Raw genomic sequence first — 27,593 nt, 5'->3', positions numbered from 1 at the left:
AGAAAATATCGGTTGATAATGGGTCAACCTGAATGTGAAGTATTTGGTCACTAATTTTTATTAATGTGGTTGTTTTTGTGTCAACCTGATTGCAAAACCTCTTTAAATTAACCAAAACCACATGACAGGATACTATGGATACGTGTTAATCCTTTGAAGTAAATAACAAAGATTGATAGTTTGATTTTTGAAATGCCTTTGGTGTGCATAGATAAACAAAAGTATAACATTTCTAATACATCTACAGGTTTGCTCAGAACCAGTCCTGTGATTGTCCTCTGTGGTTGACTTAAACCCCAATGTTGTTGATGTGCAAACATCCCCAAAAATTCAAAAACCCTAAGAAACAAATAAACAAAAAAATTTATTTTCTTTAGCTTTTATTCACATGTTGTTATCTGGTTAGAACATTTCTCTGTAATTATTGACAGTTTTTACTTTTTTTTTATCATAGAGATATTTCATTACCTGTACATGCAATAAAGCATTTAACCTGAATAATTAAAAAAACAAACAATAATTTGATAATACCCTGTACAAACAGTATTTCTCAATATTGATCAAATTGGCAGGTAAATGGAACGAAGATAATACTGGAGAGCTCTGTGCAAAAACAAGGTGAAGTAAAAGTGAATAGGATAATACAGTTTACACTATGAGATGTACCTTTGACAATTTTACAGTGCATAAATTAAGTCACAGCTTCAACAGCGGTTACTGGGGAGACTCACATACAGTGTTAATTTGTCCACACAGCGGTGGTCTTTAGTTAGGCATGCTGAGACCACAGGAAGCGATCACAGCGCTCTAGCATCGTCTGGATGATCGCTCTGAAAATAGACAATAAAGGAAACACTGTAAATAACAATGAATATAATTCAACTCACACTCATTCTCTTTGATTCTAGTTGTCCCCCTTTTTTTCAGACTTCATTCACACATTTTGATTAGATAATAAAACCACTGCGATATGGAAGATGTGTTTTATTGTTGTCTCCGACCAAAGACACGTATGAAAATCATTCTGAATCTTTTTGCACTCTATAAAAGTTGGATAGTCATGTTTCATCGGCACACTGTACCCACCTCTGCCTCTTCTCAGCGAGTCTCAGCAGCTCACAGACCAGTTTGGAGTGCGGCGAGAAGACCAGCTGGACCCCGCACTCCTCCAGCAGGTCCATGGCGCGGTCGGGCCCGGCCGTCCGAGCCAGCATCAGGGTCAGGCTCTCGGGGCTGATCTGCCCTCCACAGTCTGCTGCTGAGCCGTTGGACCAGCTGCTGCTCCCATTCACACCTGATGAGAGCTGGTCAGAGTCCACCGCCGCACTGCTGCTGCACTGAGATAACTGGATCAAGAGCTTCCACTCGTCCAAGGTCTGGGGTTCCACACCTGGATAATAGTAGAGCCAGTGCAAAGATTATAGACAATGATATATGTTCCATGACAGTGCGCTATAGTTAGAATGTGTTGCAATCATTTTGATGGCTGCCATAGAATTAACTTTAATGAATGCAGTGAGTGTAACTAAGGTACATGATTAATTAGCTGATTCTTTCCTGATGTAGTAGATAAGTGTAAAAAGGAATTCATTTTTAGGACCTAGCAAACACTGTAAGTGAATTTGATAGCCAAACAAGCTCTCTATATCATTAAAAAGGGTAAACAAGTCATAAAGTTCAGTTTATTTTGAGGTTATGTCTCCATTAAAACAATCGGCTTTAATGTTTGCAGTTGGTGACATGTTTTGATAATCTTGAAAATTGTGATCATATGTTGGCTGAGGATAAGGATACTTTAAAGCTACCCTTACCTTTGTTGCATTTTTACACTTTTTTTGGATTAGGTTAAAATGGTATTAATAAGGTGATGACACTCTAAAATGCAAGACAGACCCACCAGGAGTAAAAACAAACAATGATTTCAATCTCATAATATTTTGTGAAAACTTCAACCAATGATATTATTCGGACCGAACGATTTGATTGGCCGACAGACCTGTCTGTTTGTCGTCTGCTTCTGTATTGCGCATTCTCAACTAGAGGGTTTGTTTTGATTCCACGGCAGACAGTAGCGAGTAGCGACCATTGTAGAAAAGGCCCCAACGTTCATAAGTTACAGTGTTGTTATTTCTTACAGTGTGTTAAGATGTGTTTTGTTCAGTGTGGATAGCAGTCATTTAGGGCCGTTACATCAGTCGGCCAGAGAGCCTGTATAGTAAGTTTCCTTTCTCTTCTCCCTCGGTCAGATGTGTGAGCGTTGCCGCAGTAAGCGATCATTCCACATGGAAACGTGTTTATCTGAGTTTAAATGTGAATCACCCGTGTGTGAGTATGTACATGCAGTCCCGATCGCTGTTATAATATAGTTTGCATGTTATTAACGGCTGCGATTCGCGGGTCGCAACAGCTGTTCTAACGATCTCCTCACGAGCGGAGTTTAAGCCTTTGTTCTTTTCCCGTGATCTATATGCGGCTGTGCCTGTGAAAGAAGGAAAATAAAGAGCGGATAAATCCCTACTCCTCCTCTCCTAGTCTCATGCTTATAATCTGACGCCTTTGGCCATAAGTGGTGTTCTGGCCGACACCTCTGAAGTGAAACCTGTGATACAAGCAGATCAGCGCGGTACCGGTACAGCCACCAGTTTCCTCCGCTACAATATAACTCACGTGCGTGCGCGGAGGCAGTAGTTTGTAAGTCTGCTTGTGTAAATAAAGTTTCTTCAACAAAAAAAATAAAACACCGGGGATGGGAATGAGGGGGTGGGGCATTGGAGGGAGGCGGGATGGTATGATAGTGCTGTAATTCTCAATTGCAGGATCGGTAAGAGTCCCTTTAAGTAAACATGCAGCAATACTGATGTATTGTGTATATGCACATGTAATAGACATGTGGTTTTCAGAATGTATTTCAGAAGCCACTGACACACATCATCACTGTCAAACCCATTTTTATTATTATCATTATCATTAATATTATAAGATTATAATTCTGCTTCTGACTAAAATTGTGAAGTTTTACCATCAGGTTGTTCCAGCAGACTGATGTCATCCAGCTGACAGATGGTGGAGAATGCTTCAGTGCGGCGATGCAGCTCACGGCAGAGGCAGAGGTAGCCCATCCAGTACCTTAACGCACAAACAAATTATACAGAAAGTTATATACGACACTGAAAGTCCATAAATATTTTTATTTTTTAAAACAGCAATGAATGACTTGTCCTGCTGACTTAAGAGAAAATTAGAAATACCCATGACTGCGGCATGTCTCTGCCATCTTCTGCTTGGAGGTCAGGTCAGCAGGAAGACCAATCAGAAGAGAGAGGAGGCGTCCGTAACCCCAGCTGAAACAATGGGAATGCCATCTGCAGCACAAACAAACGTTTCACAGTTACAGAGTATTTTTATACTCAAACCAAAAGCTTACTGAGCCTTAACCTAAGCACATCAATGTTTTTTTTTATTTTTTGAACACACTCAAAGAAGCTGACCTGGGCTGTCCATCAGGGGTCAAGGTATCACAGCGTTGAGGGGCATCATGGGTAAGTGCCAGCTGCAGCCAATCCTGTCTCAATGACTCTGGTTCAAGAAGGGACTGCAAAAATGACAACCTAGAGGGAGAAATTAATTTAAAATACCACAACAAGGTGATCTTCTTTGTCTGTGACATAGCAGATGAAACTTAAGATGTACCTGTGCTCCTCGGTTTGTGATTGGACAAGATTATCCAGGTATGCCAGGAAGTGGCTTTGCTGAGCCATGGTCATCACGTCAGCAGGAGTTATTGTAGGATAGAACTGAGAAAACGAGCGCACGGCCGCCTCCCCGTGCTTCTCATACAACCTATATAATTTACGTAGACAACTTAATTCATCAGGTCCATCAAAACTCTGATGCAAGTATGTGCCGAGCGTGTTAAAGAATTACGCGTACTGACCTGTGTAAGTGGGCGAGGAGAGGAGGTGAACTCCAGGGCTGCAACTCTCTCAGACTGCGCAGTGACCTCAGCAGATCACCTCTCTGAATAACCTCCACCACCTTACTGGACTGAGTGAGATCTACAGAGAATGGGGGAAAAAAATATTATTTCCAAATCTACTAAGAATGAACGACTGCACTAGTATCAGAAGTGCAGGGGCTTTTAAATTACAAGATAAGGTCTGAAATGAGGGGCTGGAGCACAGAGGTGGATTATAAATTGTCTATATAATTAATAGAGTCATTGAGTCCTTAGGCTCCACTGCCTCAGAACCAAACTTAGGATATTTCTCCGTTATTACAAAAATAAATATTTTGCTTCTTTGTTTCTTATGTATTTTTTTTCCCCTTTTTTTTCTCTTTTTGCATTGGTCACATTTAAAATCTGAAAAATAAATAAAATAATAATAATTATATAGGGTCTGGTATGGTTATATATTTTAAGGAGAAGCTGCTGACCTAGCATGGCCTCTGCGAAAGAGCTCTGCACCTCCGGCCGCTCCCGATAACACAGCAGACACATTCTTCTCACACGCTCTTGGTCCAGCAGAAAGAAGTAGCGGCGCAGAAAACTTGTGCACCCCAACGCTTGTTCATTCTCCTGCTTTCTAAAGCAGCTCAGCTCTGTGTATAGCGTTGCCAGCTGGGTGAGATTAGCCAGGAGATCCGATGGTATGGGTCTGGGAGACACCAGTCGAACAGGCTCTGGAGGGTTCACATTAGAAACTTCTGGTTCCTTCTTCTCAGCAGAGTCACACTGGTCCTCCTCCTTTTCTCCGAGCTCAGGAGACTCTTCTTTCTTCTCCTCTGTCACGCTCTGTGTTGGTTCTCCTGACGAGAGGGAAGACTCCTCTAGATAATCTGTCTCCCACCTCTCCTCTCCCTGTCCATCCATGTTTGAATCCCCTGCAGCAGTTGACCCGTTCTCTACATGTCCGAGTATTCGCTCCAGCACCGACAGCCACTCCAGCAGAGTTTCTCTCAGGCAGACTGGGTCCAGTAGCACCAAAGGATCTTGGATCTGCGAGCTGTAAAAAACATGTAAAAAAATCAAATCTTTAAACTGGGGGGAAAAAGGTTGTGAGATCTTGCCATGTGGATTCTACCAAAAAGCTTCTGCATTACTTACATAGCTCGCTCTGTTGCTGATCGAAGTTCCTGCATGTCGGCCTCTGTGTTTGGCATTTCATCATATACTCTGTCACGACAAATGTAATGAACTTGTTTTATCTTCCAATAGCAAAAAAATAATACATATATATATACAAGTTTATTTGGCCTAAAATGAAAGGAAAGATGAGTTCCGTATTTCATCAGCTGTTCTCAGTAGCTACCAGTTGACTTTTAAAGTTCTGTACTTACTCATTGTCCATTTCCTCTGGGTATGGAGAAGCGGCTGCCGACATTTCAGCCAGTCCTCCCTCTCTGAAATCTGGTCGTTGCCAGAGCTCAGAGTTCATCTGAAGGGTGTTGATCTTCTCTGTTGTCTTCTTTACAAAACTAGAAACACTGAGAAGCAGAAAAATCAAATATAATAAAACAACCTTTCACCGATAAAATCACATTAGGAGGATGGGTTTACAATCCGACAACCAGAATGGCAAACAAAACTACAATCAGTGAACAATGGTATGCTCCAAAATGGATGAACGTGAATTTAAAAAAAAGAAAACAGATGTGGTTCTTTAGTGGAAAGGGGAAGTAAGTCTTATAAAAGCACAGCTGCACCTAAATGATAGGGTTACTTAAGTAGTTTCAATCCTCTTAATAGAGAAACAGAAAAAAACAAAAAACAGAAATAAGCTTAACATTACAGCTCCTGCTTGTTTGCTATAAGCTGCTGTGTGTGCTGTGTACACATTGTGCTGTGACACGTTGGCTCTGTTAAAGGCTGTTATCATGTCTGTCTTATATTTCTCTGCATGTTCACCTGTCTTTGACGGCCTGCAGTGCGATACGAGGGGGTTTGGGGCGGAATGAGAGGGGGAGGTGGAACTGCAGGCCTTGATCAGAGCGCTCAGCCTCGGTACGCTCACTGCAATGTGGATCTGAATAAATATGGGGGCAAGAGCCAGAGGAAAAACACAGATGGATGGAGTACTGAAGGGGAATGATGAGAGGCAGAGGACATAATGCAAGCAGATGGAGCAATGTTTCCAGACACTATAGAGAAAATGTAAATCAAAAATGTTGCACAATGCAAAAAGACAAACAAACAAAAACATAACCAAAATGGTGATATATGTGTGATGCAGAGGAACAGACAAGAAACTTGATATTAATCATATGTCAAGGTGAATGTTTTTTTTTGTAAAGCATGTCAGCCATCAGAGACCATTCAGCTCGCAGAGTAAATCCAGCATAGCAACAGTATTGATCAAGAGCCTTTGTGTATTTATCAAATATGATCAGAAACACATACATTTAACTAGCAAACATACAAGACGGTACATTACTATTATGTTTTAACAGAGATAACATCAAAGAGAAAAATTATTAACGTGAATCAACCATGTCACATTTATGTTGATAATTCTTTATAGACGGAAAGATGATGATGCTCCAAAATTAGAATTTTGCATCTATGTTTTTTTCTAAGTATTATTCAGGTATGTTAATATAATGGTAAATATAAACAGGAAATAATTTTATTCTCTTTTCACATTGAACTCAGAGGCAGAAAAGGAGTTTGTTCCTGTTCGACACACACACACACACACACACACACACACACACGCGCAGAGTGAGAGAGTATATACAGAAAGAGAGAGAGTCAGATAAAAAGAAATGGGAGTAAAGAAAGTTAAAAAAAGAGTGTGTGTGTGAGAATACATTTCTTGTTTGTATTTTTTTGGTTCAGCTGTGGTTGTTGATCTGCACACTGTGTCTATATCACTCACTCTGCACAACTGGTAAGTGTTGATTGTGTTTATTATGTGTTATTTCTCAATTACAAGTACAGGCAATTTTCCACCTGTTAAACTTGATCCCATATGATTATGATTATATTAGTACAACTAATTATTATCATTAGTAATGATAATGATGAGGATTATTTGTAGTAATAATTACATTAAAAATACCCGTTTTAATAATAATGTCCATTGGGGGTCAGCGTTGAGTTTTGAAATGTCCTATATGTGAATTTGACTAGCAATTTTGTATGCTTGTTTTTAATGACATCATTTCTCTTACCAGGATCTACCTGATCCTCCTCCTGCCCAAAACTAAACTCTTTGAGCCGCTCCTCCTCTGACGTGGACTGATTGATGAGGGAGCTCGTCTCCTCGTCTGACTGACTTCCTCTGCGGCTGATCACACGGTAGATCCCACAGTCCAGGACGTTGAAGCTCTCCTGGATAACAATATATATCCTGTATCAGTGCCCCTCATTTGTTACATGTCTATACAGATTTACAGAAAGTGCGTGCCTCAGTGACAATAGGCTCAGAGGGTGGTTCACAACAGCGCTCTGGTGCTGCGCAAAACACAGAAGAGAGTAAACAAACCATTGTGTATTAGTTTGATGTGGAATTAAATCATCTCCCAGGATGTCACGACGAGTCATGAGTGACAAACGAGTCATACTGGCTAATGTTAGCTGACTTTATTAACATTAATTCCACTGTTTACACCTGCCAATCCTCACCAAACAACCTATTTAATATTAAGCCACAGAGAAACATCCTCATTCATAGTAGCAGGATTCAATGGGTCCAAAAAAGAAGTGAATGAAATGGAAGTGCGGTCCGTATCACATTATCAAAGTTCCTTTAACTTACATGAGAGGAGATGCTACTTCTACGGCTGCTGCAGGCGGAGTCCAGAGGTTCTAGTTTATTGATGACTTCCTCCAGCTGCCCGCTCAGCTCCAGGTGTGTGCTGGAACTGAGCTGGGACCTGAGATGTTCAAGGCGGTCGATGGGAATGGATTTCCTGGCCTGGATCCAACAGGAATGACTGTCATTAATCCTCTACTAACACTCCAATACATTAATCCACACGGATGAGCTCTTACTCAGATCATCAACCAGAAGTCTGGTTAGGAGCTGATTTCTGCATGGCTTTAAACCATTACCTGTGGTATGTACAGTTCACATTTGGTTGCACAAACCCAGCCTCACATATTTTGAATTCCTTGTTATCTATGTATTGAAAGTAAAACACTGTTTCCTAGTCGATAACAGGAGCCATATAGAGCCCCTGCACAGCCATATCTAGACAAATCAGGCGAACAGGTATATTTTGTGCTGTATATTTAGCAGCATAGGACCACAGGAAGCCATAAATCCATATGAATAGTTTAGCCCAGATAACACTGGAATCTAGGTTACACTGTGCAAAGAGACAAGGCCACTCAGTATGGCAGTAGCAGCCGTATTACCCTGCTGGTGGTGATTGCTTGCTGGAACATACAGCAGACAAAAGCAGCTAAAGTCCAGGACTCCCTCCGTAGCAGACGCTCAACACAGCGCTCAGAAGGCAACAGGGAAAGGTGGGACAGACGTCCGCTGCCATGGAGACAGAAGAGTTCGCTGCGGTAGACGGCAATATCAACCAAATCTATAAGAAAAAAGATATATATATATCAAAACCATATCCTTTTTATTCCTAATGACAAGTAGTCCGATGAGTATGAGTATTTCTTGAACCTATATTGACATCTTGTGTGTTTCATCAATATGTATACATTGTATTGTATCAATAAAATGTTTGCTTAACCAAGCAAAGGATTGTTGGTGGTATTCTGGGAGAAAGCAGCAGCCAACCTTCGACTTCGGTCCACAGAAGCACTTGTCCATTCTGAGGTGTGAAGATATAAATAGCCGAATCCGTCCAGGTCAGCAAGTTTTGGTCTCTACAAATAAATAACTGTGTAAAGTTACTCGAGTGACAGACTTTATTTAACAATGAGGCCATGCTGACTGATGTACTTATTAACATATTTCTTGCTTTTTATCATATTTATTTAAGGTGGATAATAAAAGATATATAAATTATATCTAACTTTACCCCAAATTAAGCAATTTAGGGAAGGCGACGGACTGGGGGTTCTTCTGCGATGGGTTGTAATGTGGCTCATTTCTGCAGAAAGTAAAGAAAATGTAGGAGCTGGCCTTTTATAGACCAAGACTTTCAAACACAAGCACAATCAGTACCTGTAAGTGATGAGAGGTAGAGAAGGACAGGCTAGCAGCTGTTTGAACTGATGGGTGCTCAGAACCTCTCCATTAAAGCTGGCCTCCCATACTCGAGACCCTGGCCGGGCACAATACAGCAGCGGGGGCTGACCAACTAATAATCCTCGGTTCTGAGGGAAAAAACAAGCTCCATACTCCCCATCGCGCTCCTTATTTCCAACACGCCAAAACTTCTCCCTAAAGGTAAAGACAAAAAACATTTCACTGCTCAAAGATAAGTACCCAAAAGTATCATATAGTCCTCCTTTATAAATCACCACAATACTAGACTTTGTCTACCATTGAGATATAGTTTACCATCTTGCTAAGGGAGCAGGGAGAATATTTACCAATATGTGGGTGTTAACATGGTCCCTATGAGAGTCTCTGTCTATCACACACACAGCCATACTGCTACTCACCTCTCTGTGTCACAGAGGTAGCAACGGCTCAGGGACGACACCATCAGGCGGCCATCTTGGTACCCGAGCTGAACCACTCTGGAATCCACAGTTGTGACGGTCTGAACTGGGAAGATAACGAATGCTGACCCCTAGAACGAAAGAAAATCATTTCAAATGAATAATCAATAAAAGCATTGGAATTAAAAGAATACAAGGAGGGACACGAATAAACAATTTACATGGATGCAATACATTTTCCAAAGTAAGCAAATGTTTTACATTTCAGATCAATTCACAACCTTCCGGATGGCAGGGAATGTCAACTTTAAACAGAAACAAATGCCAAATTTGGCTTGATGTTCAAACGGTTACACACAAGACTCTGAACACCTACTACACATAAATTAAAGCCTTCAAAAGGCTTCTAGCAGCCTGTTGACATTTTTTCTTTCTTAGTTTTTCTTTACAATCTTCCCACATCTAGCTCAGAGGTATTGGGTTGTCTAGAATAGATTACCTTTATTTTTAGATCCTGAGTCTGCAGTTTAAAGATCTCTAAGTCTAAGAAAAACCTTGTTTTGCCAAGCCACATTCGCTCTATACATTAAAGCAGCTACGAGTAACATATAAATATCTTTTAAACAGCCTCATGTTTCCTCTGATAATCATAAATGACCTTTAACAGCAAACGAGACCATCAGTGCAAAGAAAGACGTTTTTATTACTGCTTTTGGTCTGGTCGCACACCCAGTCCGATTTTCAGTTCGCTCGTGCAGGCTCTATGGTCATATATCCGTATTGGTCGCAGATTTCAGTGTGGCGCAGCAACGCGATTTGAGAAGCCTATCCCTCCAGGTGAGGGAAGGGGAGCAGGAGCCTTGTTTGAGACAGTTATTTGTCGTCATAATGACTGATAACGGGGCTGAATCGGGCTGAACCATCAAAGAAAAAAAAGAGAATGCAATGAAGAAAAGCTAAAAGGGAGAGTGATATAGGCTACGGGCGGGACGAGGGCGTTGCCAAGCAACGCGTATACAATTTCACGGGAGCGAACTAGACTGCAGTGTTTACTCCTAAATGAATGAGCGGTTGGCACAAACACAAAGTTTGTTTTGCTTCACCATCATCAGATAACCATTATCTGAAATAGTAATTATTTACATCAACAACACAAACACATTACCTCATCGTGATCCATACTAACTGCCGTCTCCCATTCATTCGCTTTCTGTGAGGACACGTAATCTTTCAGCTCCGTGAGAGAGAGTAGTTAGGTGACATTGCTGCATCAACTCATTGCAATCAGGTGTGTGTGGCTGGCATTAGTTGATGCAGTGTCAAAACCACTCTCACGGAGCCGAAAAGAGTCCGTGCCCTCACAGTTTCAACACACGGACATGCACTATATTGCACCCTTCTCAGTTGACACTCGCACGCCTGGCACGAGCTAGAAAACAGCTTTGCGACAGCGGGCGTCGTAAAAATACTACCACTTTTGTCCAAAGGGGCCGCCAATGGACCACGTTACTTGTAGTGGCTTTAAAGTCAAGGAAACACACAATTTTCATTGTTAATCAGCGAGTCACTACCTTGCCCAGTTTGGAGGATCCTGCACGGAGAAAGGACACCTTGCCTCCCGAGTCCCCGGCAAATACTCTGAGGGTGTTTGTGTCCCAGCAGAGTGCAGTGACTGTCTGACCTCTGTGCTCCCACGAGGCACTGACTCTCTCTGGACGACCCCGCCGCTCCAGCTGCAGCTCCCACACCACCACCAGACCCTGACTGGAGAAGAGACAAACATATAGCAAACACTGTGAACAACAACACAGGAAAAACAACCAAACTGAGAATTTGTTTTACATCACTCTAACCTTGTGGCAACAGCGATAAAATCTTCATCATGAGGGCAACACACCACCTGAGTGATAGATCCCTCCTAGAAGAAAAAAAGGGTGCACGATGGGTTAGGAGTGAACAAGAAATGAATAGAAGCTGACACATACAAACAAACTCTACAATAGACAATAGGCACTCAGTCACATATTACCTTGTGAGTGAGGATGAGCCTTTGTTTCCAGCCCTCCCTCTGAATCAGGTGCAACCCTCCTGCTGAAGTTCCTAATGCGAGCCACTTCCTTGACACCGCCAAACAGGTACACTGTAAAACAATACATTTTTTAGCCTTTGAAGTACATTGTAGCTGTTGGGTTTAAAAATCTATGATTGGTGATTACAAAGTACAGGAGGTACAGGTGCAATTGAGGTATTTCAGCAACTGTTGTAGTACTTCAGAAACATTAAAAATTCCTTTTAAATCATCTACTGTATGTGAGATTATATCATAGCATTGACTCAGACACGTGATGGTAAAACCTACCTTGAGCCTGCCGGAGTCCAATCGGAGAGCAGACAGAAGTGGGTCGAGGCAGTCGAACTCTGCCAGTACATGACTGTAGTTCTCCGGCACAGTTGGTATCAGAGGCATTTTCACTGGTGATCCTCTACAGCTAAGAGAGAATGAGACAGTCAGCCAAGTACTTAAACAAATGTGAGGGGCTTCAAGAGTCACCACTCCACTTCTTCACATATCATGGCCCTCTGTGACTTTCAGTACCCTCTCAAATTGACCAGTCATGACTCCACTTTCACAGTCTCAAGCCTGTTATAACTCCACATCAGAGTATAACTCATGTAATACACTTAAGTGAAAAACAAAGTCCAAATTCAAGTATATTTTTTTATCTGGCAACATTTTTCTGACGTTTTTTTTTATATACCAACAATGGGATGGCACTATATTAGTATTAATAAAGTTAAAACAATTGTGTGAATCGGAGGAGGTCTCTGTGGTAGTAAGTTGTATAATATAAATGTCTCTTGTCCTGGAGCTGTCAGGCTACAGTGGCTGAAAGAACGAAACGCAGCACAACTAACTGTAATTTGGCTGTAATTAACTTGTTGTGGCTTTAAGTGAGCAAATGAGGAAGCAGAACCCAAGGCCTGTGGTATAAAATCATTGAAAAACAAAATGTGGAAAATACTTGCTCCTAAGCTCAGCAGTTGGCACAAGAGTCTCAAAAGAAGGTCAGTAGCAGTCTGATCTGTTAGGACTGTCCTGCAACAGGAATGTATTTGCGGATGAAGATTTGACCATAGTTGAATTGACCTGCTAAAGAGACCTGGGGCAAATGTGTAGAATTAGACCCTAAACTTGCAATATACAATGGTCCTGACACACAAAAGAAGGCATCAAATCTCTACCTAAAAATTACTATCCAAAATAACTCACTGAAAAACCATGTTGCTCTTAAATCAAATAAGAAAAAGTAGGGGCAAACAACGGCTTATTTCTCTACAGAAGGTACAGATTCAATAAGTGTGTGGTGCTTTTGGCTTACCATAATTAAGATTGTATTTATCAGTCAGCTTTGTGACTTGTGGTCAGTGGTAGGGGAAGTATTCAGATCCCTAAACAATAATACACTGCAAAAAAAACACATTATTTTGCATTCATATAGGCCTACTACAACTAACATTTTATTGTAGAGTTTCTTTTTTGGAGGGTTAAAATACAAAGTGCTGAATAGGTCCCCTGGAGGCTGGCGAAGAGTGGCATGAAGTGGTAGGAGCGGTGTCTATGATGTTCAGCCTTCCCGTGTGTCTATGATGTTCAGCCTTCCCGTGTACATAACAGATGTTGAGGACACGATGGAACGTTGACACAGACATTCTAATTAACTCTTACCACAACGTAAAACAAGGTAAACGTTAATAACCATCAACATTTTTAAAGTCGCTCAAACTGAAGTTCATGTTAGTTAGGGGCACTCATTTAGTTTGATGAATTAAGTTTTCTGTGACAACTTTTGTTTGTAAAACTCTAGGCTGCAACCCCTGGATTGAGATTCAGCTACAGTAAAGTGAGCGTATTGATGCAAACAGCTAAAGAGGGACGATTCGCTCGTGCATCACGAGACCCGTCTGCTGACACTGATGCTAACGTTTCCTTCAAAATCTAATGTAGCGCCGACAGCCTTTACAACTGTAAATATGAGCACGTCATGTCTACGTTACATGTGCAGGGCGGATAATTAAAGTTAAAAGACATCCGAAGACTTTGTTCAGTGTGCCATCTCGCATTGGTCTCTATATTGGCAATACTAAGTTAGCAGGCATGCTAGCTAGCAAAGAGGGTGGCGTTGCCGTTCACTTATTCATTAGTCATTGTTTTGACAGGCCAACTCACCAAGTGCCACTCCCACGTTAACGCTAACAAATCCACTCCGAAACACTCTTACATTGATGAGTGAGTTCATTATTTTCTTCCGTGGATAAAGTTAGCGGTCTCTCACGCCGCTTTATGGGAAGCCAACCGACCTGTCACGGTGTCACGGTTCTGCTCAGCTAATGGGAGGACACTTCCTGAAAGCAGCGACGGTTTCCCTAGAGTCGCGCGCTGGATGCTTCTCTGAATGTAATGAGAAAAAGAAACCATCTCAACAATACTGCCAATATGCCACCTATGTAGAATGGCCCCACACATCTGCAGCAATAGGTGTTGTAATTTATAGAGTACAATGGTAGAAAAACAAAACATTCACTGGACCATTAGTGAGTTGAGTGCTTATTATTGCAGTTACTTTCAATAGACAGAAACAAAAGCGTTATTCCTCACTTTAATTGAGAAACATTTTTGTCTTAAGTGCAGACAGAGGGTGCAGACATTACAAACCAGTGACAGTGTGATGGAGTCACACGCTTTAATGCACCTGAGTGTGAAATATCTTTTCACTATTGCTATATTCACTTCGCCTTTAGCTTCAGATTTTCAGGAACTTTGTTCCATGAGTCGACCCAGTGCTCAGAAGGGCTTCTTTGAATGTCCAACTTCTTTCAACTTCTCTCTGCTCGGATGAAACACATGTTGACAGCCCTGTGACTGCATCTTACACCACCTCAGCCCATATGTCCTGAGTGCCTATCGGGTTTTCCATCTTACATTTGGTCATATCACACCATTTCAAAAGTCCCATTTAACCTTTACGTGCCAATCTCTCATCCAACCATCCAGAAAAAACACAAACAAAAGAGAAAGAAACTAATTACAATTAATTGTGACTGAGATACAGGTTGTCTCTGTTGAACAGATGTGGATGTAGCAGCGTCCATCATTAAGCCCCCTGTGAACCATGTCCCATCAGGAAGTGATCTGTGGTCTCTTCTCTTTACAGCAGTCTGGAGAACTTTCACAGGCCACTTGTCCATGTACTTTAATGTCTTCCTGGTCCTCTCTTTGAAGAACCATCAGACCTCAGGTTTTCCTCATCATGCGACGGGTTTGCCAGACGTGGAACTTGCTATAGGCCGTCTGCAACATCTCTTCCAAATGTCCTGTGAGCTGTTGCAACGTCAGAGACATTTAATACATAGACTAGACACATACATATATTTATAAAAACAATCAATTGTTATGAGCCATTGTGTTCTCCTTAATGGCTCAGAGACTTACATTTGTACTTAAGTACTGACGCTGAATCTTCTCCTGAAAAGGACGAAGCTTTGTCATCTGAAATCTTTCGAGGTTTGACTTCATTTTCATCACCTATATAAAAAAATAGGATGTGAACAAATCTGAAGAAAAGCATATCTTGAGAAGTTTACTACTCTCTTGTTAAAGGGTGATGGGCACCTAAATGTTAAATATTAACTATATTCTTAGACGCACTGATGGGAAACTTTTGCAGCTTATGAACAGCCAGTTTTTTTTTTGCAACTGATTAGGAATATACAAATACATTTATGTCCAAGTTAAACCAAATTTTAAGTATGTAATAAACACTGAATGCTGGACTTTGCGTCCATAAGCTTAGTTACCATCTACAGAGATTCAGAGTTACTAAATCAGAAACAATGGAAAAAGTCCAAGGTGCATGAATACATTTATCAGCCTGATAAACGTATTCATGATTTGTATTATGATTAGTGCAAAATCATGTGTGTCAAGACAAGAAATAACTTTTTGTATTAAAAAATAGTTTGAACTTCTTGCAATACAGTGAATACTAGTTACCTTCTCCTCCAGAAATGGTGTGTTTACAGGGAAACAGGACCAGAAGTGTCTCAACAACTCTCCAGCAGCTGCGTACAGATGCTTCAACTCTCCTTGTAAATCAGAAGGTACCATCTCTGGAAAATGGAAATAAATACAATTTAGTGAAGTGCAACCAGTTAAAATACTCAGCATTTAAAAAAGTATCCTGGATGTATGGAATCAGGTTTAAGCAACACAGTGAGCTTATTTGCTGGACAATATTTTGAAAAAAAAAAGAAGAAGATCCACAAACACCCAGACAGCCGTCTTGTTGAAATAACTTGTAGTTCAATGTGTTGCTCAACAGCATTTCAGCAACCTCACACAAATGATAGGATGATATTAGATTTGTTTCTTAACAAAATGTAAGGTAAAGTTTCCCAGTACGTTTAGATGATTACGGAATAAAAATGTGAAATTATCAACGTTTGATTATTTTGGCCAGGATATGAAATTTAAAAAACTTCCCATGCCTAGCAACAAGTAAGAAATATTTGTTGATATTTAGCAATTGTGAAACACACTTACGATTTATGGCTTGCTGTGTTCCTGCCAGCATGAGGACGCCACCAGGAGAAAGTGCTGCAATGGCAGAACTAGCTGCTGCGCTGGACAACACCTGCAAAGTGTAAATATTGTGGTTCAAGACTTTGAAAGTACCATTCAGTTTGAACAATAAAACATATCTCATTTACTCAATAATGGAATCAGAGGCCTGTTTCAGGAAGCAGGTTTTAACTAACTCCAAGTTCTACCTTCCATTCTGAGTTGACCAAGTCTGAGCTCAGCAACTCTGGGTTATCGGTTTCAGAACAGAGGATCAGGGTTGGGTCAGTCAACTCAACTCTGAGTATGTTAGTATGTTCCTCATTAATTGGTCATAGTTTAAAATATTACATAATTTCTATATTCATATTTGGCTATTTAACCAGGCTGTTTTTGATGTGAGTGCAGCATCACATTTCAGCCTGACAGAAATCTGCTCAGTGTCAGATGTTAGGAAACCGACGTTAATAAAAAAAGAAATGAGATGCAACACAAATAGGCTAATTAATCTAAATGTAGAGCATGTTCACGGTGCGTTAGGTGGCCTAGGCTATATGAACGATACGAGGACCGATTGATGAAGGCTGAAAATACTGATCAGATAGGCCTAAATGATCGATCAAACGTAAAATCGTCAGGAAATGATAAAAACATCACGATGGCGATTTCTAAGGAGTGATTTTGCTTCAAACTGTACAGGGACGCGTCGTGACACACTTTCTTCAGTTGGTGCTGCAGCGTAAAGTGACCACAAACTCAGAGTTGGTTCCCTCAAACCTACCAGCGACTAGGTTAGTTTAGCTGAGTCTGTTGACGTAGAAACGGACTGCGTTGCGCTGAACCTGCATGCTTACTGAAATGGAAAATCCAGAGTTTCCACTAACTCTGAGTTGCCTCAAAACCCGCTTCCTGAAACGGGCCACAGTTGTTGTGTATCCATGGACCTATTATAAGAGTGTGTATCACCTGAAATAATTGGTATTTCTATGTTGACTCATGTGATTACAGTCAGCTGTTCCTTTGTCATTTAGACTGTACAAGGCCCTTTCAAACCAATGGGTGTGACTGGAAGGAGAAGGTTTTCCGATCTACACCTAATAATGTTTTGTTATTGGGCTTCTGAGCTGTGTATGAATGGATCAAACTACACATACAGTCAAGTGCGAAAGTTTGTGAACCCCTTGAGCCTTTTGGAATTTTATTTATTTTAACCATTATTAATTCATTTTTATCAATACCAGTATTTTTTATATGAAATAACAGATGTTTGTTTATCAATTCAACATTTTTATTTTCCAGAAATCAATTGTTAAAACAGATAAAACAAATTATTTGACGAATGTTGTATGTGCAAAAGTTTGTGAACCCTGAGCTGCATTGCTTAAATCGAGCAAGGTAAACACAATCAGGTTGGCCAAATTGGTTGATGAAATAGACCAATGTAATGAGAGATCTTTAGGAAAGAAATTGGGCGGCACTAGATAAAACAGAGATAAAACCAGGTCAGTTTAGGCTCACCAAAGTGAACCCATACAGGTCAGACATGCTAAAAGGGAAACAAATCTCAGAGGATCTCAGGAATAGAGTTTTGATGTTACACATTTGTCTGGGGACAGTTATAAGTTCATAAAAAAAAATTTGAGCTCAATCGGTCCACCGTGAGGCAAATCATCTACAAATGGAGAGCTTTAAGAGTGACTTAACATCTGCCTAGAAGTGGACTTCCTTCAAAAATATCCTCAAGCGCCACAAGAAAAGTGATTTTTCAGGTAAAAGCCAACCCAAACATTACACCTGGAGATTTGCAGACAATTTGAAACCACCATTATTCACTTGGGAGAAGGTTCTCTAGGTGGTAGGCAGAATTGCGTTTTTGCCCAAACATGGCGGTTTTGGTTATGACCAAACAGTTCAATTTTTGACTAATCTGTCCACAGAATAAGACTTCAGGTATCTCCAGGTGCTCTCTGGCAAAGTTGTGACAAGCAGTTTTGCTCTTTTTTGAGAGCAGAGGCTTCTTCAGCAACCATCCCATGAAAGCCATGTTGACTGAGTTTTCTTCTTATTGTGGAACCATGCACATCTGTCCCAGATGCTGCAAGAGAGGTCTGCAAATCACCAGATGTAATGTTTGGGTTGGCTTTTAACTGAAAAATCACTTATCTTGTGGCGCTTGTGGATATTTTTGAAGGAAGTCCACTTCTAGGCAGATGTTCAGTCACTCTTAAAGCTCTTCATTTGTAGATGATTTGCCTCACGGTGGACCGATGGAGCTCAAACTTTTTTTAAAATAATTATAGCTGTCCCCAGACAAATGTGCAGCATCACAACTCTATTCCTGAGATCCTCTGAGATTGTTTCCCCTTTTAGCATGTCTGACCTGTATGGGTTCACTTTGGTGAGCCTAAACTGACCTGGTTTTATCTCTGTTGTATCTAGTGCCGCCCAATTTCTTCCCTAAAGATCTCTCACTACATTGGTCCATTTCATGACTCAATTTGGCCCATCTGATTGTGTTTACCTGCTCCATTTAAGCAATGCAGCTCAGGGTTCACAAACTTTTGCACATACAACATTCGTCAAATAATTTGTTTTATCTGTTTTAACAATTGATTTCTGGAAAATAAAAATGTTGAATTGATAAACAAACATCTGTTATTTCATATAAAAAATACTGGTATTGATAAAAATGAATTAATGATGGTTACAATAAATAAAATTCCAAAATGTTCAAGGGGTTCACAAACTTTCGCACTTGACTGTATGTTTATTTATCTTTGTTCAAATGTAAATTAGGGTTGAATCCCCAACACAGGCCATGTTTTCAGCTGAAGACAGCAGTCAATCTGCTTACAACCTGGTGAGTGTGTGAATGTCTGATGGACATTGTTATGAAGTTGTGAATTGTAAATGATCTAACCTGGGTGAGGTTGGGTTTGTAATTGACCATCTCATGACGGATGTAGTTGACAGAGTTGACGATGTCCTGGCTTGTCGTGTACTGTTGGGACTGAAGTGGCACAGGACCATGAGCATACCTAATAAATAAAGACAGGGGGTGAGAATCATTATATTAGGACATGTCAACATACATTCAACCAAGATTTTATAGAAATCCTATTATAAAATCCTGGACAATTTGCAAAGGCAAAAATATGCCTGATTTAGCTAATTAAATTATAAAGTGTGGGGTTTAAAACAGAAAAGTTAAAGTTCTCCTCAATGTGGGAATAGGTGTATTCAATAATATGCTTGAGTGACACTAAGGTGTTGGTTAAGGCCATTGGCAGGACCTTTAACAGTAAAAGCAATGAATCTAAACTTTAATATGAAAGACAAAATCAATGTCAAAATGGTACAACGTGAGCACACCAATCAGAGGAAGTGAAACCCATGACAGATGAGCTTTTTTCCCAAATTGTGTACAATGCATTTCTGGCTACAAGAGCTTTAAAATACTTGTAGTATAGGCTTTGCTAAATCTGACACAAATAATTGATTGTTTAGTCTATGTTGATTTGATGGAAAGAAAATTAATGACAAAGTGTGTCAAAATCTACGCGCTATTCTGTTTTAAATATTATAAACTGATATTTTAATAATCAGTTCTGTGACTGTTTGGCAGACAAAATAAGCAATATTAAACATTACCTGCCTGTTATGTATCATTTTAATATGTGTTGGATCAGGGGTGTCCAAACTTTGGTTACTGATGGTTAAATAGTGAAAAATATACGAAGTGCAGGGCCACTCAATAGAGGTGAGATATATCGCCTCACTTTTTATGTATTAAAGTTAGAGAAATTGATCAAATGTTATTAAATGATGCTTGATAATTGAATAAGCTTAATTAAAAGAAGAAGAAAAAAGCCTATATCACAGCTTTCCATTAATTTGTTACAAAAAGGGTTGGCAGAATGTATTAATTAGTTGGGCTTATTAATACCAAGGCACATTTCCACTTACATTTTAGTGTTAACCCTGAATGGGGCTCGAACCCCGCTTTCCTCCATCGCAGTCTATGGCATTAACCACTGCACTGTCTAAGAAAATAGAAAGTCTGAGTTTTTCTCGCATAATTACCCCGTCTCCCGGCTTGAGTAATATATATTTTTGACTCACATAGAACGGCAACAGTCAGTGGGAGCAGTGATGGTGCATTTTGGACTGAAGGGTCATTTTACGTTAAATTTCTAGAATTTGCTGCGGGCCAATTAAAAATGCTTTGCGAGCCAAATTTTGGACACCCCTAAGTTAGATGAAAATAAGAATCTAAAAAAAGTATTTAATTAGTCACTGCCATTTTGAATAAACAAGATGTTAAGTTACCCAGTGAGGAACAAAGGAATAATAAAATAAAATGTGGACAAACTTTACCTGTCAGATTTCGTGAGGTTTAACGCGACTGTTTTTGGTCTGTTTTCCCTTTGTAGATCTTCATATTCAATGGCTTCTTCTATTCTAACCTTAAAAAACGTTTGCATACAGAAAGTTACTTAGGCCATTACAGAGTACTAACCATATTTTGGAAAAACAAAACTTTAAAGCTTCTGAGCCACTTTACCTTCTTTACAGGAGGTTGGAAGAAGTCTGAATCCCTGGAGTTTCCATCTGTACTGCTCGTCTCACTTGCTTGGTCAGTTGGCGTTTCCCTTTTAAAGTAAGATACAAATATCAAATAATAAAGGTACAACACTGAGCAAGTGATTTTTTTTGTCCAAAAGTTTTCTGTTTACCCCTTGCGTGATCCTGCTGCCAACACCATGGCACTGTGATGGTTGAACCGCTTTATAATGGCAGCGTTGCTGCTATCCTTCACGGTCCTATTTGAATGGGAAGTTGAGAGTGGTGCTGTACAAACTCCATAACCCTGTGCCACAGAAAATACCAAGTGTTAAGGTCAGAGGACAAAGAGTAAAAAGCAAGCTAAAGAAGTAGTATGATGTGATTGGCTCGTCATCACATTACATTTTACCTCATCTAATGATTTCTCCTCTAACGACAGGAGGTCGACCAAAGGATTCTTCACTCCTTGAACCACCATAGACTTTAACCCTGCATGAGACATTGAACATTTTAATTTTGCGGCTTGACAGTTTTGTTTGCCGTAATGAATTAAATGTTGCAATAAAATGTTGTTATGACATCGCAATAAAATCCTTGCATTTACAATGTGAGATTTGCACCTGAAAACACTGTAAAAGCTCCTACCCATTTCATCTTGTTTTGCACACTCTGAGAATATATCCTGTGTTCCTGTGTTGAGGCGGTCTCTGTGAAAATAATGGGACTGGAAAAAGCGGGTCCAGAACTCCTTCTCCGTCAGGTTATGAGGCACATTTTCACTATACTTCTGCTTCACTGCAAGAAAAAAGTTGGCATAAAATGGCATAAATAAGCTTTGTCCAATATACAATGTAATCAATAAGCAACACCAGTTGCACATTTAATATCAGTCCCTGGTATAAACAGGAGGGCTTCAGCTAGCTGAATAATTACCATCTGATTTCACAAAGCATTTATTCCAGTGATAGTGAGTTATTCAATAACACAGCTGTAGTTGAAAATTAAAGTTGAAATTAAATCTGAAATTAAAGTTGAAATGAAATCTGATCTTGTAGCAGCCTTTCCATCGTCTCTCACCACTGTTGCAATTGATTATCTCACTTCAAAGTGAAGATGTAATCATTTACCTGCAGGATATGTTCTGAAGATGGATTCAATAATGTCAGCTGTAAGATTATATCTCAAGCCATTGCAGCCGTCTGTCTGAGGTCTAATGTCTGCCTGTAAAGCAGGAAAATTAAGTCTGTTATCTTTCAATGAAATGTGTGTGAATGCTCAAGTTATCAATGCTTGAATCAATTATGGAATGAAAGATAAGATTGTTTTTAAAAAGTCTAACTGTGCCAGACGTGAAGTACTTACCAGAAAGGCACCAGATATGCCAACTTCCTGTTTGTTGTTACATAAAGTGGGGTCTGCGTTGTTTATGTCTCCTAAGCGGTTGGCCCAGAATTCATCAGCACTGATCACCTGGCTCACCACAAGATCTTTGTATAACTGGAACAGCACTGGATCCTCTTGAAGCATCCTGCAACAGAAAATAAAATAATAGTTTAAGAAAGAACCACCACAAAACCTTACTAATAATTTCAAATTGAAGACATTCTTTGTTAATTTCCTACTAAGTTCAGAGAACTGTATTTATTTACTGTAAGAGATGGGAATGATCCAATCCATTATCAGTATTGGGTGCCAATACGGATGTAATTCCATTATCGGATATTGGACTGACGTCACTGATACAAAAGTGACTATTCCACAGGCTCATTAGGTTAATCCAGGTCCCTTCTCACCACATTTTGTTTGACTTCAATGATGCTGTTGTTTCTTCATAATGTGTTGCTGCTGCATCAACTTGCCCAACTCGATTTATCATGTACAGATTTAAGAATCAGCAGTTTCAAATATTCATTTTGTCAACCTTTTAACCCATTGATGACGGCTGCTGCGCGATGCCACATTGGCTCTCCTGCCTGATGCTGCGTCGCGCAGCATTATTACTTTATCTAATTTTCATGGCATTCCCAGCATAGAATGCACTGTCATTGGTTCAAATACACATGAGGTGGGTTTTGTTGATTTTTTTAAGACCACGAGACCACCCAAAAGTTGTGTGGTTTGCCGAAAATCATGTCAATAAAAAAAAAATAAAAATAAAAAATAAAACAAAATAATAAAAAAAATACGCCAGCTATGTCGGCGACAGAACAGTTAGTGGCGTTTGGTGCGCAGAATCAAGGTCTACTATAGACTACTGACGAAAATCACACAACACATTGCATCTATTTATTAACAATATTTAATAATTTTCTAATTCATCTAATTTTGACGATTTTTAGAAATATTTGTTGGTTTGTAAGCGCTAAGGGAGCATGTTTAAATAAAACCTGTGAACCTTAACTTTTAAATGTATTTTATTTCATGTTTGTATGTGCTACACAGGCTTAGATATTAAGGTTTTGGTAGACTTGACAATTCGTACTATTTTTTCAGAAAACCCTCAGGCATTAAGGACATGCATCCTAGATTGCCATAGTCATCAATGGGTTAAAGGAGAAAACACATTCCCATCTACAAACCAATCAATTTCCAATATAGGGGGACGCAGCCCCCGTAGGTGATGACCACATGATGTTTTTATATCATGGAAAGTTCTCAAGTGCACTCGCAAGACTGCAATGTGAAACCAAACTTAAGCGGATCAAATATATACAGCTGATACAAAAAATGAACATTGGTTCGGACCCTGATGCTGACTTTTAGGCATGAAAACACCCTTAAAAAGAAGGAAAATTCAACATTACATTTTTTCCAGCCCCTATAGTTGGTTGTGGAGAGAAGGGTGTTGCATTGCATAAATGAATGAATGATAATGGACAGTACTACACACAATCTACACAGCCTAATGGCCAGATGGCAGAGGGTTTTTGTTTTTAGGGGGGGGTAGCGGTACAGAAGGTAATTCCTGCTAACAGCTATCTACAATGACTCCCCTTTCTCCTGGTATACTTGACTCCACATCCACATTTCTAATTTCTAATGAAAATAAGATTGTTGATTCCGTTTCTTTCTTTGATACTGTAACATCAACACAATTTCCCTGTCTGATGAATAAAGTATCCATCTATCTAATGTGATTTGTTAAGTATATGAAAATAGCTTTACTTTAAGGAAAATCTTGCTAAAACCTTACAAGTCTCACCTGTTTTTCTCCTCAAGTTCCTTGTTAGCTTTCTTCTTGAACTTGGGCAGAAGCTGTTGCAGCAGCTCCTTGGCGGCTTCTCTGTCTTTGAGTGCAGTGCTGTCATTGGAAAAGTGGAATGTGGTGCTATCACCGGTGTGAAGGACGAGCTGGAGCTGAATTTTGGATTTGCCGTCTGGGCTGATCTTCTGACCTGTGATGAGAACAAATTTTGCCATTTGCAATTTGCAGCTGCCTGGATATCAGCATAGCCAGCAAAATCAAATTTGTCTTAGCCCTGCTTGCAAATTGTGACGGCATTGAGTACTCACAGCGAATATCTGCATACAGGTGGCTGACTGAGAAGCGGTCTTTGCCCTCTGGACCCCAGGCTATACGTTCAGCCATCAGGTAAAGTGTGCCATCCTGCTTCCTCTGGCGAACCTTTTTCACTACCAACAGCACCTCCTCTGACAGTGATGCCATGGCTCAAGACAAATATCTGAGAGAGCAAAACATTATTGACTACCGTTAATAATCATGCACAGCAGTATTGACACAACCTCGTGGGTAAACGCATTGACAGGACATTAAGAAATAAAATGTGTAACTTATTGAGTTAGCTGTGACTAAAACTAGGTCGTACCTAAAGTAACACAATTAACATTATCTGAAGCAAGAATAAAGCGAGCAACTTAAGATATTCAGCACTTTGGATGAGACGCAGCTATTTCATGAATGCGCAGCAGTGTAATGCTTATTACAACGTCAGACAGATAATGCTACTACCCAAACAACACGGGTTTATTGATATCAATCAGCGTGACGTTAGCTACAGTCAAGAAGAGAGAACAACCTGAGACAGAAGTCGGAAGAAACTTACTTCACCTCAAAATAAATCGACAATTTAAAGAAAGCGTCGCTTTCTTTCAACACATACTCTTTAGCTCGCGCGCAATTGAATATAAAAAATGAGAAAAATTGTTATTTTAAACAGAGATTTGACTACTCCACCGGTGTGCGTCCGGACTTCAACGCCGACATGACTGTGTTACACTAAAAAAGTTCCGGGTGGATAACGTGCAAAGGAAATCAGTTCCAGTCAGAGAAGTCAGCTGAATTGATCCGGATATTACAGCATCTTAACCACAATAACAAATCTAGCCTGGCATACTTCTGCTGTATATTGCAATATATTTTATTTATTTATTTGGTGCACGCTCAATTGTACAATGTTGTGGGACTCCTGCGGATGACAGTCACGTGTCTTCGTGAATTTATATACTAACCACTATCTATGATACTAACCTGTCTATGGAATGGACAGAAATACTTTTCTTGCAGGATATATCTATATGAAAAAAAACATTTACAGAGGGAGTGACAGTGGGATTCACGAGTTTCCCGGTTAAGCCCTATGCAGGGCCGCTGCTAAGCTTTTGGGTGCCCTAAACTGAAATTGTCAGTGATGCCCCCCCCCCCCCCCCCCCCCCCAAAAAAAAAAAAAAAAAACACCAAGAAGCTCGCGTCCGTAGGGCGTGAGCGAATTTTTTTTGCCCTTGCAAGATCTCTGCGACTGCTTTTTGGCACATTTGCTGTAGTGATGAGTTTTTGCGATTAGTTATTTCTATCTTGTTACATTTTAATGAGTACTTATATTTAGGCTATTCCTTTTTGGACCCTGTTATTGACATCAGTGTCTGAGCTCTTTGACTATGGAACATGAAAAGTTACTATCAGTATCTCTGGCTGAGGGCCCCCCTGAGCCCTTGGGCCCCTGGGCCTGTGCCCGGTGTGCCTGTGCAGTAATCCACCCCTGGATAGGTTACACAATTAAGAAAAAACAACGATGGGCCTGTTCATAACTAATTTATATATTTTTTTGTAATGTAATGATTATCATGAACTTTAAAAAAAAAACTATTTTGGGGGGCCCCCGGACCATCTCTTTTTCCTTTTTAATAAAAAAATTAAAAAAATTATAATTTTCTTTTTTTTTTGGGGTCCCCCCCAGGAACTTGGTGCCCTACGCAGTCTGCGTACTCTGCGTATAGGGAGCGGCGGCCCTAGCCCTATGTTCTCCTTCACTTTGCTGTTATAAATGAGGTATGGGCGCAAGTAGCGGTCTGCAAAAGAAATCAGAGGTTCCAAATGGAGGAAGGCCTAATCATAGAATCGAAGAATGTAGAGATATACTGCAGGATAAATGCTGTTATTGTGAAAACAAATGCGCTGACAGCCAATCAGCTGATGTATTTTATTGCCCTTTGTTATTAAGTGTTCCAATCAAGTAAAACACAAAACTGAAAATATGAAAATAAAAGACTGAATCAGGTGGGAAACTGGGAAGATCAGGGGATATGACAATCTGATAATCCTACAATGGAATGCAATACATTCAATAGCCAATGGTCAAGAATTAGGAATTCATGATTTAATAAAAGTCAAATTTATTCTAGAACGACATCTATTAAACAGCTTGAAACCAGAACTCGTATCCAAGAAACATAACCATAATTTGGCTTTGTTATTAAAGGATATGATAGTATCAGTATGAGGGCAGAGGGGAATTAAGAAAGCTGTATCATTTTTAATTTTAAAACAAGAAGGGTCAGTTGTATGCTTCAAAGGCTGTTGTGTTTCCAATTGACAGAGTTGCATTTGTTTCCAGGATTCTTCTGTCTGTCTGCCTGTCTACCTAATCATCTCAGTGTCTGCTTGGCTGACTCCCCTGCCTTGAGTGACATGGAGAAGTACTCCCAGTATTCTGCTTAGCACCTTTGTATTTAAGGTATGGTTTTTCTGAAGAGTTATGATTGTGATTGTTAGAATATTGCAATAAACCTTAGCTTTTTTATGATTGATTTATTATTGGGATTTCTCTATACAGATTCTTCCAACCATCAATTAGCCTATACAATAATGAATACATTTGCATTTCCAAGGGTAAATTCACAATTGCATTTGTTAAGCAGTTTGCACGGCTAAGGTACAACATCAATGTTGATTGTTAATGTATTATTCACTTACTGATCATCTAACCCTGTCCTTTGAGCTTACAAGGTACATTTTTCATCATTAGGTTGTGTTAAAATAATTAATTGGAGCCCAACAGCAAATCTTGTCCCAGAGCTGCCTTACTATAATCTAGAATTTTCTTAATTCAACCCAGACAATATGTCAGCAACATCTAACGCTGCCATGAAGTAGACTAGAGACGTGTCTACATAATGCAGTAAACACAATGTTTTGCTTGCTGGATATTGAGTAAAAGGGTAGAGTAGAACAATCATTTAGAGTTAATTATTTGAAGTTGACTCAAAGTCAGTGTATGCACTTAGACTGTATACAGTATGGGATATAATCCAATAAATGATGATACAATATGATGAGCAAAATAAGTATTTATTGAAATGAAGACCAACAAAAAAATTCAAATCAAAGAAATAAAAAAACAAGAAAACATGATCATCAGTAGATCTGTGAGTTGTAATGACTATTGAAAACATTCAGATTTGCAAACGTTTGAGACGTCAGGTGTCAGACAAAGATCGTTGGATATTATTTAGACTGTCATTTATATATTCAGTGGGTTTATATTCAACCACAAATCAATCGTTTTTTCCTGTGGCAAAAGGAAGCGAACATTT

The 27,593-nt window shown here is 39.8% G+C and overlaps 2 protein-coding genes across 5 annotated transcripts; both read right to left on the bottom strand.

Annotated features, from left to right (window-relative positions):
* Positions 1–396: 396 nt before the first annotated feature.
* On the bottom strand, positions 397–13,947 carry hps5 (HPS5 biogenesis of lysosomal organelles complex 2 subunit 2). 3 transcript variants are annotated; one of them, XM_080028225.1, is made up of 24 exons: positions 13,806–13,937; positions 12,958–13,042; positions 11,937–12,066; positions 11,607–11,717; positions 11,431–11,495; positions 11,149–11,341; positions 9,578–9,708; positions 9,135–9,353; positions 8,989–9,060; positions 8,745–8,833; positions 8,360–8,538; positions 7,758–7,916; positions 7,171–7,330; positions 5,906–6,023; positions 5,338–5,484; positions 5,105–5,173; positions 4,435–5,003; positions 3,935–4,055; positions 3,691–3,840; positions 3,489–3,608; positions 3,249–3,362; positions 3,020–3,126; positions 1,087–1,390; positions 397–830 (listed from the first exon to the last, which is right to left on the bottom strand). In XM_080028225.1, exons 3-24 carry the CDS (start codon positions 12,042–12,044, stop codon positions 770–772), a joined length of 3,366 nt encoding a protein of 1,121 aa, XP_079884351.1. In that variant the 5' UTR covers positions 12,045–12,066; positions 12,958–13,042; positions 13,806–13,937; the 3' UTR covers positions 397–769. The 3 variants fall into 3 exon arrangements, with proteins under 3 accessions (XP_079884351.1, XP_079884353.1, XP_079884352.1); XM_080028227.1 differs by lacking the exon at positions 12,958–13,042 and having other exon boundaries at positions 13,937–13,947; XM_080028226.1 differs by lacking the exon at positions 12,958–13,042 and having other exon boundaries at positions 13,806–13,921.
* A 230-nt stretch (positions 13,948–14,177) lies between these two features.
* On the bottom strand, positions 14,178–24,970 carry gtf2h1 (general transcription factor IIH, polypeptide 1). 2 transcript variants are annotated; one of them, XM_080027190.1, is made up of 15 exons: positions 24,827–24,970; positions 24,276–24,445; positions 23,965–24,157; positions 22,125–22,290; positions 21,890–21,983; positions 21,408–21,557; positions 21,172–21,251; positions 20,933–21,066; positions 20,761–20,848; positions 20,574–20,662; positions 19,117–19,234; positions 16,179–16,269; positions 15,630–15,745; positions 15,069–15,161; positions 14,178–14,957 (listed from the first exon to the last, which is right to left on the bottom strand). In XM_080027190.1, the coding sequence occupies exons 2-15, from the start codon at positions 24,427–24,429 to the stop codon at positions 14,871–14,873; spliced, it is 1,653 nt and encodes a 550-aa protein (XP_079883316.1). In that variant the 5' UTR covers positions 24,430–24,445; positions 24,827–24,970; the 3' UTR covers positions 14,178–14,870. The 2 variants fall into 2 exon arrangements, with proteins under 2 accessions (XP_079883316.1, XP_079883317.1); XM_080027191.1 differs by lacking the exon at positions 24,827–24,970 and having other exon boundaries at positions 24,276–24,633.
* Positions 24,971–27,593: the final 2,623 nt, after the last annotated feature.

This window comes from Ammodytes marinus, assembly GCF_949987685.1.
Source record: "Ammodytes marinus genome assembly, chromosome: 5".
Classification (NCBI taxonomy): Eukaryota; Metazoa; Chordata; class Actinopteri; order Uranoscopiformes; family Ammodytidae; genus Ammodytes; species Ammodytes marinus.
This window is presented reverse-complemented; position numbering and strand designations above follow the sequence as displayed.